The sequence below is a fragment of the Bombus terrestris genome, chromosome 14 (genome assembly GCF_910591885.1).
Source record: "Bombus terrestris chromosome 14, iyBomTerr1.2, whole genome shotgun sequence".
Lineage (NCBI taxonomy): Eukaryota > Metazoa > Arthropoda > Insecta > Hymenoptera > Apidae > Bombus > Bombus terrestris.
Genome location: NC_063282.1, coordinates 10,404,536 through 10,422,558, shown reverse-complemented (window position 1 = coordinate 10,422,558; position 18,023 = coordinate 10,404,536). Strand labels below are relative to the sequence as shown.

Below are 18,023 nucleotides of genomic sequence, written 5' to 3'. Positions count from 1 at the left end.
TGTTGACTAGCGTATACATTTTAAAAAATGTTTACTATAGAAACTGCTATTTTTGTATAAATATATTACTTTGAAATTCTTCGATTTCGCTACAAACCGACAATAACTCGATAAACACAGTATCATTTAACAGAAGTACCAAATGATAGGAGAAAAACTGTATGTCAATTAGCAAAGGAACGTATAGAAAAGGACAAAGCAGAAGAAAGGACGTCGTAAAAAGCCAAGTATTTGGTTGCGGAAACGAATGTGGACGAAAAAAGGGAGGGTCGCGCAGAATGTTGTTGTAAACCAAGGGAAGGTAGATAGAGAGAGAGTAAGAATAAAAATGGTAGGAGAAAAATCGACTTACACGTTCGCAAGTTCATCTGAAGGCGCCACGACGCGGTGTAAGAGTGGAACCGCCAAAAGCACTCGACGCCTGCACAAAGTGATGTAATGAGTGCAGCAGAGTGCCGCGTGTTGCATACGAACGGAGCAGGTTTGACCAGTTATAGAAAATGTGCGATGGGTGGTATGTTTTCATTGTCTACCTTCATCCATTTACTCGATAAGTCCACTTCTCTTGATTTTCTACTTTTTATGTTACTCAATTGTTCACATGTTAACTGTCACGGTAATCACTGATGATTTATTAAACCGCGTTTTATTAAACTTTTTAAAATCATTAAAACAAGATAAATTTCATGAACTAAAGAAATGTTCAACAATGTGAATACCAGAGACAACATTGCAGGAGAAAAAAATGAGCGAATAGAACATAATATTTTGCAAAAATTTATTGTTATGGTGTAGTATATTTCAATCTATTGCGATTCCTAGAGCAACATGTATAAAGCTTGCTCGCATGATTAACACGGTATGCACGTGTCTATGTACATTTTCCGCGTAGAAACTATTAACCGGATATAGGAGATAGGAACCAACATAAAGTCCTAACAATACGGTTACGAGTTTTTCTACGTCTCGGAGGAGCTAAGTAGATATTTTATTAAGACCAATGAATTTCTTCTGGACCAAGTCGTAGAGTCGTGGAAAATACAATCATCAATGTTTTTCCTACCCTTGATTACGCTGAAATATGCAATGTCGTATAATTCTGAAAAATTTCCGATAAATTATCGTTAAGCGCGCCAGTAGAAATATATCAAGTCATAAATAAGGTAACCTCATATTTTGCATTTTGAATTTCTAGGGCAAAGCCAATGACGATTGTTGAACTTAACAGATTAATTATTTAGTTGTAGCAATAAGTGTTGCTTTTCAACGAAAATTTTATTTTATCTGTTTCAGGATCATAAAATATTCAATAATTAACTTCATTATATACACATAAAGCGTAACTGAATAATATGTACAACATGTTTCTCGGGTGATTCCTTACGAAAAAATAAGAAACGAATGTATAGCATAAATCTTTTTCGTTCGAAGCTTGATTATCGAGAAAATCGAGTTCTAGAATTTGTCAAGTATATTTGAATTTTAACTAATTTCCAGGCTGGACAGGGGTAAATAGATAATCGTTCGAATACTTCTTCCAGAAAATAAAAAATTTGTAAATATTAATACCACATTTTGAAAAATAAACCGAAGCACTAACTAATCTAGTTGTCGTGCATCTTTTACAAGCTCAGCGTTGTTAAAATCTCCAAGCAATCTCGTTGGTCCGCCCAAAATGATGGTCTTTGTACGCAAAAAAGCAGGAGAAAATAATTCAGTTTGAGCGTAAATACGGTAGCAGATAAAATTGTTAGTGAGCATTTATGATGTAATCCATGCTTAACCCACTACCGACCGTCGCGTCGTCGTAGCTTTTTGGGTCGCTCGATAAATTTTAACGTTTTAGTTACAGTTTTCCAACTGCTACATTGAAAGTTAGTGAACCGACATTAAGTTTAATCCCCTTTCAGATAATATATACTTAAAGTTCATGGCATTCTAATGTTAAATAACAAATTTTGAAAGGCGTGCGTGAACTCTGGAAATCAATTACAGCGATATAATTTTTAAAGTTAATGAAATATGTGGATATAGTAACACTAGTTATAATGTCAAGGACATGAGATACTTTAAAATTGCAGATTGGTCGAGTAAGATTGAAAAACATAAAGGAAATATTTTGCGTTTAGTAAATTTACGTTCAATCTGCTTTCGTTTTATAGTAATGGAAGCTATAAAATTTAACATCAAATAATAAATTATAAGTGTTTAATGTAAACCTTTAATGTTTAATGTCAAAACATATTAATATTTAATGGAAAAAGTAATAATTAATATTAATATTGATTTTGGCGTTGAAATCAATATTGAATATAAATATGAATTTTAAATCCTAATTATACATTTTGTCCATTTATGCACATTTACATTTCCCATGAATGTATATATATATATATGTAGTATCGTGGAAAAGGGTCTAAGAAAAATGTCAAGTTAACCATAAACAATGTCGCGAGAGCCGAGGTGCCGTCCGGTCCATCAATGTGTCGTCGGTCCTTCAAGTGAATAGTTTCGTAGAAAAGGCCTACGTGACCCTGGCCACGGGTGTTCGCGGAACACATGCGTAGTGGGGCTGAGAAAAGACAAAGGGATGCTAGCCCAGGGGGTATCAGTTAGAAGTCGTACAGTATTAGTAGAGAAGTCAGAGTGAGTGCAAAAGCCGGAGAGTGTGAGTGGAGGAGCCGGAGAGTATAAATCGGGAAGTTGAGAGCCGAGTATGATAATAAGACGTACGACGATATTGTAATCAGTTCGTTGTATTTAGTATTGCTTGTTAAACTAAAACATCATTACTTGTCCTTACTTTAAGACCCATTTAAGTTACTACATTCGTACATATATACATTCGTAAATAGCCCAGCAATAAGTCTAATAGTCGAAACTAAACTTTGTAGTTACTAGATCAAAATGTTTCCTCTATCATAGGCTATCACCTCTTGCATCGAGTGATTGACATACTTATAGTTCGAAAGTATATGTATACAAAAATACACACCAATATTTCTAACCGTTCCATCCGTTTTGACCAACTATTCGCAAACGTTGGCCAACGAAGAGATTATTTGGTTTTAGGTCAGCAAACACGCGACTAAAACCAGGTCGGGTGTTTCGAAAAGTTCAGGGTTGGCCCGCTCCAGCCTCGTTGTAGGATTTGATGAAAACGCGTTACGTGCCTTTCTTTCTCTCTCTCTCTCTCTCTCTCTCTCTCTCTCAATGTATCTATCTATCTATCTATCTATCTATCTATCTATCTATTTCTTCCTCTGTCTTCTTGTCTGAAATTCGAAACCAGTCGAGCGGTTGAAACGTCAGCTGAACGACAAGGAAAAGGGGGTGAATTCGTCCGTTGAATGTGTCAGGCCCGTGCAAACGAATCGAGAAAAAAGCATACGGGATGAAAAACGAGGGAAATTCGAAGCGAGTTCGAAACGACCAAGAGGATATATTCAGGGCAGAAAGTACATGTTCAACGTGGCACGGAATTCGCGCTTGGGATAATGGTGGAAAAAAGTCACACGGGATACTCGTATAAAATAATATACGAGCTGGGTCAATGAGGCTGGCAAAAAATGGTTCTGCAGAGAATTCTGTAGGATTAAATTGGGATTACAATACGTGAAGGTACATGATTTATCCGACAAGGAAGTCAACTGGCCAATGAGAATGTACAATCTGTTTTTAAAACGTTCCCATGCATCACAAACACTCGGGCTAAACAATTATGTAAATATTTACGACCCCCTACGTGCGTCAAACTTTCCTTTTCGGACAGTAATACTCTCCACGGTTTTCGTCGAGTTCGCGTACGAAAGCCAGAAAGCTGAAGAAATAAATCATCAGGATTCTAAATCAGAAGAAACTCGAATCGCGATGATCTTTCATTCAAAGCACAAAGCTCTCGCGGTAATTTACGCTGTACCGTGTGGCCAAGCTTCCACAATTATTGGATTCGTAAGTGATTTCACATTAACGACACAACATTGGATAAACTGATTGTAAGTGATTAAGTCTCGTGTGCAAAGCTCGATTAAAATTTAATCCTATCGCTGCCCTGCGCCTGCCAATCACTGACGTCGAAATGACAATTACCCTGTGTCGATGCTTCAAATTAATCTATCGGATTAAATTTGAGACGACGAAAACAATGCCTTAAATTTCATTTAACCATGTGTTCGTGCACTCGATTGGCAATTATTAATTCTTTTTTGCATATGGAAAGTTTTTTTGTATAAAATTCGTAATAGGCGCGCGAATTTTTAATGTGAACTTGATGAAGAATTTAAAAAAAAATATTGAAACATTATATAAATATTCTTAAAATAAAATTTGAATTATATGAAAATCAAATCACAGTCGGATATTAAGAGACAAGCAATATCTACTAATCCAATTAGTTTGATTAAAATCCCAGCTAATTGTATCTTTACGAGAGAGAATCAATATGTGTTTCTTATTTGCTTCACCGGTACAATCAATACTGGCTCGATCATGACGAAGCGACAAGGGGATGAGTTACACCAATCAGAGGCCGAACGATGGCCTGTCTGGTAACATGTTATTAGCTGTGCCACACTGCTGCCCCAATTAACGCTGGCTACTTCATAGTTTAAGTCAGGTCAGGTATCGACTAGACGGGAGGGCATTGTCTCTTCTCTCGATTGGCACATTCAGTAATTGTCGATAGGAGGTAGAGATAAAAAGGTCCTGATAAAACTGGATGGCCATGGCGTACTAGCTCCAAGCATTTCGTGTTAACCGAAACGGATAAAGATCGGTCCGGTACTTTAGGAGATTCTTTAGATCTTCATCAAAAGTTCGGCATTGACGAATCGGCCAGATGTAACTGCGTTGCTATCTTGGACCGGATTATAAAGTTAAGTTGAACGAGGAATATAGAGGTCAGCTATAGAGGTCATTTTCAGGAGGAAATTAGAGTAGTTCATCGCGCTTCTTTCGTACCGATTCTATGTCTATATCTAACTTTTCTTTCTAATTAGAGTGTATCGATTACTGTACCGTAAAATCCATAAAATCTTTACCATGCAAATTGATAAGGGAAGTGCAGAGTAGCTTTAAATAATTTCTCGTAATGCTAATCTTAACAAATGCGAGTAACGTAAATTCCACTTATAAATTCCGCTTAAGCTGTTAAATTATTGGTTAATGGCGCAAATTAAAATTGGATAGATCAAATGAATATTCATGTAAATAGCATCGAAAAGGAGTAAAGCAACCTCATGCCAAATTTAAGCGTGACAGACACTGGTGATACGAACTTTATAACGCCGAGCGAGAGAAACGTTTTCATTGTACTATGGCAAAATTCGAAAAAGCAAAATTTTGTATCGGGAAACACGGCGATTTCCGATGACACGACACGCGGACACGTCGCGTCGTGGATATTAAATGTTTCATGGAATTCGAATCAATTGTTCAAAAATCCTAGTAAGCGGGGAATATGATTTATAGCAGTTGGCGGTATTAAAATTTCAATGCAATGTGTACCGTCTCCGTGGAATGGAAATGAAATTTCATTCCTGTGGAGTAACTTTACGATTTCTTTGAATTTTATTGGCGAGCAATTCAAGAGTTGACCATAAGACCCGTACCACCGGTCTACTGAAAAGAATCACACAACTAAAGAAATTAAATGCTTCAAAAAGTCGGCTTGAAATAGAAAATTATCAATGACTCGATCATCTAACAACGAGGAAGTTGTTCCTTTTATAATCTAACGCAGTTATACTAGATAGTAAATAAAACTTCCGGAGAACAACCGCGTAAACTTTTTACGACATAACCACCGATTTCTTTGTTACCCTATAGTATTAAATGCGTGCAAAAGAAAAAGCAACGAGGAATAACTTCAGATGTCCCCTTTACCAACGCTATAAGAACAGGAACATAAAAGCAAGTGGAAACAGATGATTCTGATGGTAGCCAAAGTCGTTTCCGTTTGTCTTTTGAAAAAGGACTCTGGGCGAAATCAATATGGAAAGCTACGAATGCGCCCCAGATTTGAGCAAGCGACCAGCTCATCGAATTTCAACGTGCGTTTCCCAGTCGCATTTCAGAAAGTATGCCGTCTCGAATCGCAACTTTTTTAATATCGTCCAACGGCGTAGAACATTCGAACCATAGATTGAAGCGGAGAAATCGTAAACTACGAATCGATGTAAATTGTTACTTTCTGTAGCTTCCGAAAGCTTGCGTGTCTCGCGAATACTTTATCATAGCATCTTGTGCTTTTCAGATTTGACAATTAGAGAATTAAATTTACAGATTCGAATACTTTATTCGAACGATCTATGTAATTTTTGTTTAAAGATTTCGTTAATTGTGCGCTATTGCGTTCTGTAAATACATTTTGTAAATTACATAATACAGCACGTCAAGATAAATTACTAAATTTATCCGAAAACTGTTATCCTACATAAATAACGAATTGAATTACGAACGATATGCGCATTTTCCACAAATTGACCCCAACAGTTACCACATACTCTGAAATTGATAGCTTTTTGTCGACTCTATTTATGAATTTTGCGAACTACCAGCAGCTTTCTAAATTTTTTACCTATATATATCTTTTGAAACAATCCATATGTATACTGCAAGAATGAGAAGAATTTTTTGAAAACACAATAAAAATCCAATGCCTTTGTATATTCGCAGAAAATGAAATAACCACTTTATTCTTCTCCGCACCATTTTACAATAGCTTCTCTTTGCGCGAATAATATTCAGAGTTGTACAATCTTGGCATATCTCAGGTTAATACATCTGTTCGCAGGCTAAAAATGGCGGTGTAGCAATGGTTCCGTTTTATACATACTTCATAACGTGCAACAGTACAGCCACCATAAAAGACGTTATTGGTACGTAAAGCATCATCGATGTGTTATTTCGTTCTTACTTAAAGCAATAGTCGGCTGTAGGAGAAACTGCATTGCAATTATTAGCTTTGAAATCCTTTCCACTACGCAATAACATGGTCCATTTTACAAATCACGATTGTTTGATATAAAAACATTTAATTTCGAATTCTGAATTTATTATTTCGATAAATGTTGTCAAACCTTTGCAAATACTGAAAATGCGGATATTTCTAAAAAGTAAAAATTAAAATTCAACATCGATTGTGAACTGATTTGTGAAGTACGCAAGATAATATAATTTATAACTGGACTGTTGACTGAAAGATTGAGATCGCCATGCTCTGTGTTGGAACTGAGAATTAAAAAATAATTGGAACTTAGAATCCTTGAAATTCCGAAAAATTACCTCGGAAATCTCTCCAGTCCGAACTTCGGCGAAATGAACACGCGACATTCCTATCGAGAGGAATGATGTAAAACAATAAATATAAGAATGGATTGACTTCTACTATGTTGATAAAACACATTTATATTCGAGCTGAACAATGATTCGTTTCTTCTGTTCGATCGCGTTTACGTAAATTAATATGAAACTGATTAACACGCGCGCCGGGACCAATTAACAATCAAGCAGAAAGCATTTTGTTCAAATGGAGTACAGTAATGACAGTGCAGGTTGAAAATAATAAAATCCACATTTCAAATGCCACGGCACGACCAAGTTTATTAAGGACGACCATGCTGTTTCAGCACACATCAATCACATTCGAAAGGTGGCGGGGATCGATCACGTTGGAATAGGAGCCGGCTTCGACGGGATAAATTTGTAATTATCTTTCGAGTATCCTCGGCACAACAACGCGCATTCAGAGAATAATCATTATCGATACTCGGCTCAATGAAGCAATTACTGTTGTATCTATGGGGAGGGAGTTTGCCAACATTTCATTGGCACACACAATGAACACTTAGGCGAACGCGTAAATCGTAAAATTGCTTCCATTGATACGAGACTGCTGAAACGAATTTTAGTGTCGAACATCTATTCTCTGAATGATAGAGGTCATTATGAATCAAACAAACCGACACTGCGATTATCGATGCGCTTTTCAGCACTCCTACCGGCTTGGAGGATGTTTCGAGGTATCCGCAATTGTTGGCTACTCTGCTGGAGGATCCAACGTGGACGGAGGAAGACATTAAAAAGCTAGCTGGCCTCAATTTATTGAGAGTATTCGCTAAAGTCGAGCAGGTGAGTTATATTTCTTGCCAATTAATTAAAATGGATATAATCAAAGAGTAAAATAGGATTTGTGTTAATTGTATAGGAAATATATTTGTTCAAAAGGAATTGATGGAATGGATAAGTTTATACTACAGTACATATAATATAAATTTATATTAAAAATTCATATTCCGAATATAATATGAAAATTATCTTTATTTGTTTATTACGATTTATAAGATTTACCGGATAAAATTTGTTGTAACAACCAACTAAAATTTTAAAAACAAAACTAGTTAAAATAATAAGGAATCTAAGATAAACAAAATGTCCTTATCATAAAATATTCAAAAAGTTATAACCTCGGGTTTGTTACTTATAAAACATTGAATAATTCAAAGATTCCAAAGTAATTAAAATTTGCGTTCTACGCGAGATTATTATTTAAGTTCTATCGATATTTATGTATATTGCCGTACGTTCTTAGCTATTAACTCTATAGATTTAAAAAAAATGGAATTTTAGGTGCGCGACGAATGGCACAGAGCGGCGGTATTGCCAGTGGAGAAAATCAGTCCACCTGACAACTCCGCATGCGTCTACGGAGCGTCTTGATCTTCTTTGAGGACATTCACAGCAGGATTCCTCGATTTTCTACGATCGCCGAAGATTCGACACGTCTCATGGAACTATAGGACCCTGTAAACGTGCGGACTGGATCAGCTGAAAGATCGCTTTTCCCTGATAACATCTTTTTGAGTTCTCCGGGGAACTCGATCGCGCCTTATGAAAGATGAAAAATTGAACAAGAACGTACGTTCCATCTGTGAAAATTGATAAGATTGAGACCATGTGTTGAACGATCATCTTCAGGACAAGTTCAATTTTCTTCTTTATCTTTTTTTCCTCTCATTCACACGCCGCGCCGCCATGAATTATGCGATTGTATTTTTTTTGGCCATTTTTGACTAAGTTTATGAACAAACTATCTTGTTTTTCATATTGTTGTCGCACTTCGCTGAAAGAACATATCTGTATAACGTATAATGGTTAATTTGCTGCTATTTTAATAGCTGGATACGTCCGTCCATACTTTCAAGCAGATACATAATTATTGAGAACTTTTTATTTATTTCCTTGTATCGATTGCATTTACGGAAATCAGCTTTTTGATACACACTGCGCCTGTATTACCTCCCAAAGGAATTTTACTGAGAAACCACGAACATTTGTTCATTTATAAAAGTGTTAACACCGAAACTGTTGAAATTTATAGGTACATAAATATATTCAGCTGGAAATATATTTATAGCATAAAGCGTATTTATTAACGTATTCATCTACATAGAAATTTTATACAGAAATCTGAGCTCGTCCTGAAGATATTCATAGATGAATACTTATAAGCGTAGGAAAAAGCGTTCCTGAATGAATAGCGTATAATGATGCGGACAATCGAGGCGGCCAAAAATGCTTGCTAGGAAGAATTTCTTTCGAACGAGGATACTCTTTAAGAAACGTTTTCTCGGTATTATCCTGACAGAATTCCAATAAATGTTTTTCGATACTTCTACCTTGGAATAATTATATAAGATCTCAAGCGATATTAGGTGGCACGCGTTCAAATGTCAATCAAAGAAAAGATCTATTAATCATGATTTAACGTTGAATAATTTGATAAATTTTATTTTATAATTTACAACTGCATGATAATATCCTTGACATAGAGTAATTAGTTAATTCGAAATAACTACTATATAAAATAGACGAATCTCCAAAATATTATACCTATCCTTGATATACTTTCTTTTTTAATACGAATGATATGAAGATTATACCCTTAAAGACGCAGATAATCATTTGAATGCTTGCTCCTTGTCAACTTAACAAGTGCGCTTAAGACCAAGGAATTAAAGAAAAACCAAAAAAGAAAAAAAAAACGAAGAACTAGAAAAATCGGCGAGAAAATAATAAAACTTTTGTAACATTTAATTAGAAATTTTGAAACCAGATCATAAAAACCAATATTTACGTATATACGATTGTTTCAAGCTTTTAGAGTTTCTATATTTACAAATGGCAAAGAACTTTTGTCATTTAGAGTTCGTCACCAAAGACCATTAAGAGGAAAGACTTGTTCGTCACTTATTAAATGTTTCCAACCTCCGACTGAAATCCTTAAAAATGTTCTTATAACGTTTGTTATAACGAGGCTTCTATTACGCATGCATGACGCAATTATTTAACGCAATTGCTGGTTCATTTGTAAACGAAATACCTTGTTAGGACTGCGAATATCCGGATATCGATAATATTCGAATATTCAATTAATATTTATATAAAAAATTGAATATTTCATAGAATCAACTGCGCTATTCAATTATCATTATTTAGATTTGCACACATATGTATATGCATACTTTTTATAGTAGTGTTACATTTATATTTTAAATAACTAAATTCTTCTAAATTCTTTAGATTCCAATCAAAATGGATAATTTTCAATCTATATGAAACATCCTTGTGTCAGGCACCTTCCTTTTACTAGAAAATTAAGTAGAAAATTCAACCACTAACCGAATAGTCTTAAATTATACTAAATGCTTTTGTATCTAAAATTTCCTTTTTCGATAGAAGATTAAATTCAATATGAAATTTTTAATCAAATCTCTACTTAACGTGGTCATTTTGGCGTAATGACGTTAATGTTGGATACTTGAATATTATCTAAATTAGATCAAGCATTGAAAATCCGGATAAATTGGCAGGTCTATTTATTATGCTCACCAATATGAAACACTGCCAAGCCAATTTATACTGAACCATTATGACATGAGAAACTATAATTGCCGAAATCCCCTTTCGATATAGTAGTCGACACGTAGCAATAAACTTTTTAGTCGGTAAATCATAAAATAAAGCCGAGGACTCGGGAATGAGAACACGTAGAAAATACTTCTACATATCTAGATAAGGGAACTTCTTTTGGGATGTAACTTAAATTAGAGACAGTGAGCAAGTACTAAACAAATATTTCATCTGGTTTGCCAATCGCTCTCGGATATTGTCCTAAGTCATCCGAAAATCTACGATACACGCTGAGGATCAAGAAGAGAAGGATGCGAAAATTTTGAACGAGGCAAAAGCTGAGCTACGAAGTGAAACGCGTTGTGAAACATTGGGAAATAATATCGGATCAATTACTATTATTGCAGACACTGTAAATATATATAACGTCGTGCTCGCATACATCAAATATTACACCGATTTCCCTAGCGTTTACTCGACGAAATTCTCGCAAGCGTCTTTGATTTTTTCGTAACGACGTTTTTCCATTATCGACTTTGTAATATCACGATAAGTATCACCGGTAGATAGCAAACGGAACGCTCGATTATGAAAATAAGACACAAAGAAGAAAGACAAAAAACGCACTGCGAATCAGAAGATGCGAATGATACCGAAAACTAGCGTAGACTGTCCTAGCTTGTACGAACATTTCGACTTTTCTTACTTTTTTCCGACGTGAGGAACGCGTGCGAGAAATTTTTAGGTACCTGTAATTAACATTGTTAACGACTATACATATATATATATATATATTATATACATATATTATATAAAAGAAACCAAGGCGCCTTCGACAACTCGCAGCACCATTCTACGACTCTGGTAGAAGATTAATCCGTGGTGAAGGAATTAACAAAAATTCGTTCTGTATCAACCTATTTGTATCCACAGACGCATTTAAGGACAAAATATCTCGCCACACGATGCTTCTGCAACACTTTGGACGATATATCTTGCATGTTTAATTCGTCGTCAATTAACGTCATTAATTAAATCTTTACTTTTTGTTGAGATTTCTGTGTCCCGTATTTATAACGTTTTACACCTCAAAAACATTAGTATTTCTAGTTGGCTTAATATTATCGCATTTAATCAAAAACTTATTGCACTATTGGGTAGTACTTATCATTTATTTTCTTCATATCTTTTCTTCAACTCCATGCCACAAGATTAGTCATTTTAGTCGCTTACCCAATACGTACATAAAACACATTACGAAAAGTAAACACGGATCGCGATATAAATTTATTGAATGATCTAATACAACTAAGTATCGTTTTGTACAAAAGAAAATTTTAAGAGATATATCGTCCATAGATTCGACAGGATCAAAAGAAGGGTTCAGAGGAAAGCTAATACGAATGAAAAAATTCTCAATTAAGAAAACTATAAATAAAATTAAACTCTAATAGAGAAATGCATATGCTTCTAATTAAAACACGTTGTTAGATTGCGGATTTTGATGCATTTATGAGAAATTTAAAGATGCAAAAATGGATAGAATACATTTAATATATAAAAAGTATATAAAATACCCAAAGTACTTGCACTATCACTTGTTATAATACGTATTAGCCAAAACAAATCTCTGCTACTCCTATTCTTTCAACTATACACAATAACAATACTCGTTATTATATCTATAAAGGTTTGATTATTCATAGCAAAATCTTTTGCGTTCTACATAAACGCAGATATCATTTCTTCATATTTCTGCCCTATTTAATGTCGAAAAAAAAATTCGCTTGTACCACTTTTTCACTGAGCCCCTCAACACTATATTCTATATCGATATTCACAATATATCGTAAAATTCAAAGGACGTAGAGAACAACAATTGCGTTAAAGGCTATCGGGTTATACAGCGAATGATCGTTAATTACTTTACACGAAGCGAAAGGTCTTGAGTACGATCGTTAGTGGAAGCTTTTTTCCTCGAAGTAAAAATACGTACGCTTGCGTTTTCCTCGACGTTAACAAGGATAACAATTTCAAATCGACAAGCAGAATTTGTTGTCTACCGATAAAATAACCTTAGCGAGACAACAGGATCCTGTTGAACGAACTCTTAGCAGCAATAACACTGATAACCGCCACGTAGTGAACGATTAAGTAGTGTAAAAGACCAATAGGACGATATTTACGATTTCTAATTCGTAAAGAGTAAGTCTAACACGTTAAAAATATTGATTGGATCGATTCTTTGAGAAATACTTGGCGTCGAGAACAGTAAATTCTTTGAATGCTAAAAAAGAAAAGGAAATTCGTATTTGATTCGCTTCTTTGATTTCGACATTCTATCAATGATGATACATTATTTATAGCTGTTCAAAATTTTTCATGAACGATGTTCGAGGGAGACGAAGTATATTTCTCAAACGATTGATTCGACGGCAGTACATTGCTCAATACCATTGATCAGGACATGGAGATGGAAACAAGACTCACTCTTGTGTTTACGATAGCGTTACAACCACACGACTCATGGAATTATTCACATGTAGACAAAATGGTACCATTCTAGTTTCGTATAGCCGCAACGGTGTATTCTTTGTATAAAGAAAAAAATAGGGAGAAAAAATAAGGGAGAAAAAGAGATCACGTTTTTTCTTCGAGGCGAAAAAAAATTGCCGAAGATGGGTTTCGAAGCCGCGTGAAATGCCGAAAAGAAATTAATTTCGAATCGACTCGTGAGGGAGGAAACTCTAGATAATCATTTCGAGCGTGCGTGAGTACATGAGTGCAAGTGGAAGAATGAGAAATGGATACGGTTGAAATAATTCGTTGTATAATAATCAAGAGAAATATCGAACGAGTTGAAGCAAATCGATGTTTCGAGCATTTCAAGAAGATAAAGGCAAACATTTGTTTACATTTTTTTATTCTCGCGTGAGAATCAAGTCGAATTCTTATTTTTGCAAATTTTATTTATCGATGATTTTCTTTTGTGAGTCGAGTATCGACACGCTGAAAGATCTTTTTAAAAGGCTCGAACGTCGAACGAAAACTGTTCAACGTGTTCATTTTCTATGAATTAAGTAGCGAAACGATCAAGCACGCATGCGTAGATGAACCTTCCTTTTCTGAACCGATTTAGCAAGAAAACAGAGGCCAAAATCAATTGTTCGTGTAAAGGGCGAAAGTAAAACGTTTGGATAGAGAGAGAAACAGTGTGAGAGAGTGTGAGAAAGAGAAGCAGAAGGACCTTAGAGATAAATCTTAACGTACATAATATAAACAACACACAACTGCCTAGAAACTCAGATTAATAATATTGTAACTTACTATATTATATACAATTACAACCGACATGTCCAAACGCACAAAAGGGCAAGTTTGGCAAGACGAGACACGCGCATGTAAATAGGATATATCGACGTGTAATCCACAGATGTATATAACAGGGGATGTGCAAGAGAAGCAGTTTCAAAAACCGAAACTTGAGAAAACTTGAAGCCGTTTCTGTCTGATCTTGGCTACAATTTTTCACTTTATTCCTCGAGAATGTAATACTTGCGACCATTCGTGGCGAAAAATTTTGTAGCCAATGTACGTATGAAGAGATAAATTGAACGAAGTTGCAGAATTGTGTTTTCCCTATTTATTCGGTAAAGATATAATTCGTTAATAATAATCGTTAGATAATTTAGATATTTATAAACTATTACCTAAATGATTGAATTTGTAGGCTGTTTTCTTTTCTAGATATTTTCTCCTCTCTAACGTTTCCTTTTCCCTTAAAGTTGTTTCACTTTAGCTTTCTCCTTCGCAAGTTTTAGCGTTTGAAGATTTATAAGTTACTTTTAATAAAAATTCAAATTAATATTTAATGTTTAAACTCTCAATAATTGCCACTTTTAGACTTGGAACCGATTAAATACTTGGAAAACATAATGCTGATATTTCGTTCATTTGTCTATTTAAACTTAAACTGTTATAATGTCGAACGCTCGAGAAAAGTGTGTAAGATTCGATGATTTTAGATTGTTTAATAATGCTTCGATGCAATCAGATCAGGATGCAATATAGATGAGAAGAAAAGCTAAACTTAGAACAACCCAATCAATATAGAAACATACGTTTTCCAATATTAAAGATGTACCGTACAAATATTTTTTATCTTTCTTTTTTTCGACTTGCTATCCTGTTTAAAACATCAATAAAGCATTTTTGTTTATATCATGTTTATTATTTTCATTAACTCAACTAGTTGTTTGTTACGATTGAATTATACTTTTTTAAATAGAAAATTATCAAATAGACGAATTTTGAAATAAACGTTTTTTAAATAAATGGAAGTATACAAGTTTGTTGTTATGATAAAACCGATTCTCGAGCTGTTCGACAAACACTGCACGCGAAAATCTTTTTAGATGAATTTAAACTAATAAAAGAGAGAGTTTACGAAATAAAAGGGCAGCTATTTACGAGAGAGCGAGAGAGGGAGAGAGAGAGATAGATAGAGAGAGAGAGAGAGAGAGATTGTAAAGAAGACGTATGATGATAAGTAACAGAGAGAAAAGGGAGAGAGCGAGATGGAATGTATAGGCGATTATTAAAGAGACTATGAGGATTAAAATGATATAGAAAGTTTTAATAAATTAATTATTAACGCTACAAGCAAGAGACACTATTGATACCTACTACCTAAGGAAAATAGTACGTTTACAAGCATGTATACAATACAAACATTTACACGATCTTATACAATCATTGGGGAATACGCACGCATACATGTACACGTACACGACATACAATCCTATGAACATGAAATGGTGAGAATATGCAGAATGCCGTGCGTAAATAAATTAATCTTCATTCGACTCGAGATTGCTATAATTACGAACGTGAAACGGACACATAAGACTAAGTTACTTGCTATTACCTACATAAAAATATATATTATATATATTATATAAACAAAACAAAACAAATATAGATATATATATAGAAGTAAAGGATGAATGCAGAATGCGGATGAGGGAGAAAAGTGACTGAGCGAACATAAAGGGAAATGAAAGAAATCGAGCATTTTTTAAAAGAAAAGTCAGGCCAATTTTTCACGAGCTATATACGCTCCGAATAGCCCTGACGAATTTAGAAAAAGAAAACATCCAAAAGTGATACGTTATTTATTAACAGTTTTAGTTATACCCAAAGTGGTGAACCGTAGATCGTGTATAAGCTATTATAATTTTAGGGACTTCGGTTTGTTTGATGTTGAAAGACTCGTGGGAATGCTGAATCGATCATCGTGGACTCGTGTAACGGAACACTAAAATCGAATGGTGTTTATTAGAAATCGGAGGCCAACTGCGCGTTTCTATCGCGCCCGAATATTTATTTGATCAGCTTGATTTTGAGGAAGAGCATACCATTCGGTTCAACAAAGTGATTCATCACGTTGCATGATGTAGTCGATCTTGTTTAATAGTTTTTTTTCTTAGAACGTGAGTTAAACTAGATTAAAGTTCTAACTCTTTGAAGTAAAAGATGCTACAAACCTGAAGAATAAACCTCGTACTTAAATAAACAGATAAAGATCCATCCAGAAGAATATTTTTTCTCACACGTACATGTTGGCTCTACTGACTTCGCGAAACATTTTTTACTATCCGTTGACGCTTCGATATTTTAAGATATTTGCCGTGAAATGCGGGAAAAATTTCTGAGAATTCAGCAAAAGTGCGAGTAATGGTCTCAGAGTTTGACAAACAGATTCGATTTTAAGTGTCGGTCAAGATAAATGGCTCGCACGGTAACAAACTCAGGCGAGAGAAATAGATTTAACGAATCGAACAAGGACAAAGGCGATAGCGATGACAACGATGATGATTTTATCTATGTTAATCTAGAAGACATTGCTGGAACAATGATTTGTACACCTTCTATGAAGGACCGTAGAATACATTATGTTACCTAATACTCGTAAGCACGCATTATCTAATAAACATTATTTACAAAACTAGTCGATACAGTGACAAAAGGATCTCTTCATTTTTCTCCCTGACAATTCATAAATACGAAACAATAATTCGTTAAACGTATAATATTAACGTTATACGATTGATGCATATTGAATTCTCGCTTAATCTTTTATAAAATTTTCTTAAAACCAAATCTTCCTGAGTCTAATAAATGTCGTATAAATAGTACCAACATATCGAAACTGTTAAAGGGATAAAAAGTAAGTATACGTAGTAGTAGTATGCTAAGCTTTTACGAGCCAATGGACTTGATCAACAATTTCTTGTCAAAAGAAGTCATCCGTCTCTGAAACGAAGCGCAAAGAAAAATATAAGAATCGATAACGGAAAATCGATTAATCAAAGAATATACAGCTCTGTGCATACCTTAAAAGAATAATTTCGAAACGTGTTGAACTAAAAAAATCTATACTAATAAAAATATTATGTGCATCTAATAATTATATTATATATTATATATTAGATTGAATTTTTACCAAAGTTTAGTTACTTTCAACTTTAACTCCGACTTTAATTGTGACTTAAAAACGTATAATGTATCGTGGCATTTCGTTTCGGATTGAATATATAGTTTTTGAAATTTAATCTCAATCTCGTTCTTGGTTCAATAAACAAAGAATTTTAATGTTCCAGAAAAATAGAATAAAATTGAAACATGAAATCAATTATATCTACCACATTCTTTTGAAACTTTGGAAAGCTTCGAAACAGAAAAACACGGTTGGATTGAAAACGAAAGAAATAATATGGCAAAGTAGCTACGTAGCAGAAAAATCGCAAAATAACTGAAATTATTTATTAATAAAACATTTTCAAATAACTGAATCAATAAAACAAACCAAATTACAGTACTAATAATTAAACCAAAATTTTTCCAAAAGTCATCAATCTGGTTTAATCATCGAATTCCAACTTCAGCTCGAAACGAGGACCAAAGAAGAACAGAAAGGTTTCATCGAGTTGTACCCAAAAAAGGAAGAGAAGCAAAAAAAGAGAAGATGCAAAGCAACGTCCGATAAACACAATAGCACTCGTCAAATCGACGATAAGCGTCGACGTCGCGTCACGTCTCATTCGCAACAA

At 34.5% G+C, this 18,023-nt stretch overlaps 1 protein-coding gene and 1 long non-coding RNA gene across 9 annotated transcripts in view; one reads left to right on the top strand and one right to left on the bottom strand.

Moving 5' to 3' along the window:
- LOC100647944 (dipeptidase 1) overlaps nucleotides 1-16,921 on the top strand; it is a 152,706-nt gene extending 135,785 nt beyond the window's left edge. For all 8 annotated transcript variants that reach the window (XM_048412037.1, XM_048412039.1, XM_048412038.1 and 5 more), the window contains 4 exons: nucleotides 6,794-6,878; nucleotides 7,629-7,704; nucleotides 7,992-8,130; nucleotides 8,629-16,921. In XM_048412037.1, the coding sequence (XP_048267994.1) occupies nucleotides 6,794-6,878; nucleotides 7,629-7,704; nucleotides 7,992-8,130; nucleotides 8,629-8,718 (390 nt within the window). In that variant the 3' untranslated portion in view covers nucleotides 8,719-16,921. The remainder of the gene's footprint in view (nucleotides 1-6,793; nucleotides 6,879-7,628; nucleotides 7,705-7,991; nucleotides 8,131-8,628) is intronic.
- LOC105666499 overlaps nucleotides 1-18,023 on the bottom strand; it is a 53,405-nt gene that overhangs the window by 14,513 nt on the left and 20,869 nt on the right. The gene's annotated exons all lie outside the window — the stretch shown is intronic.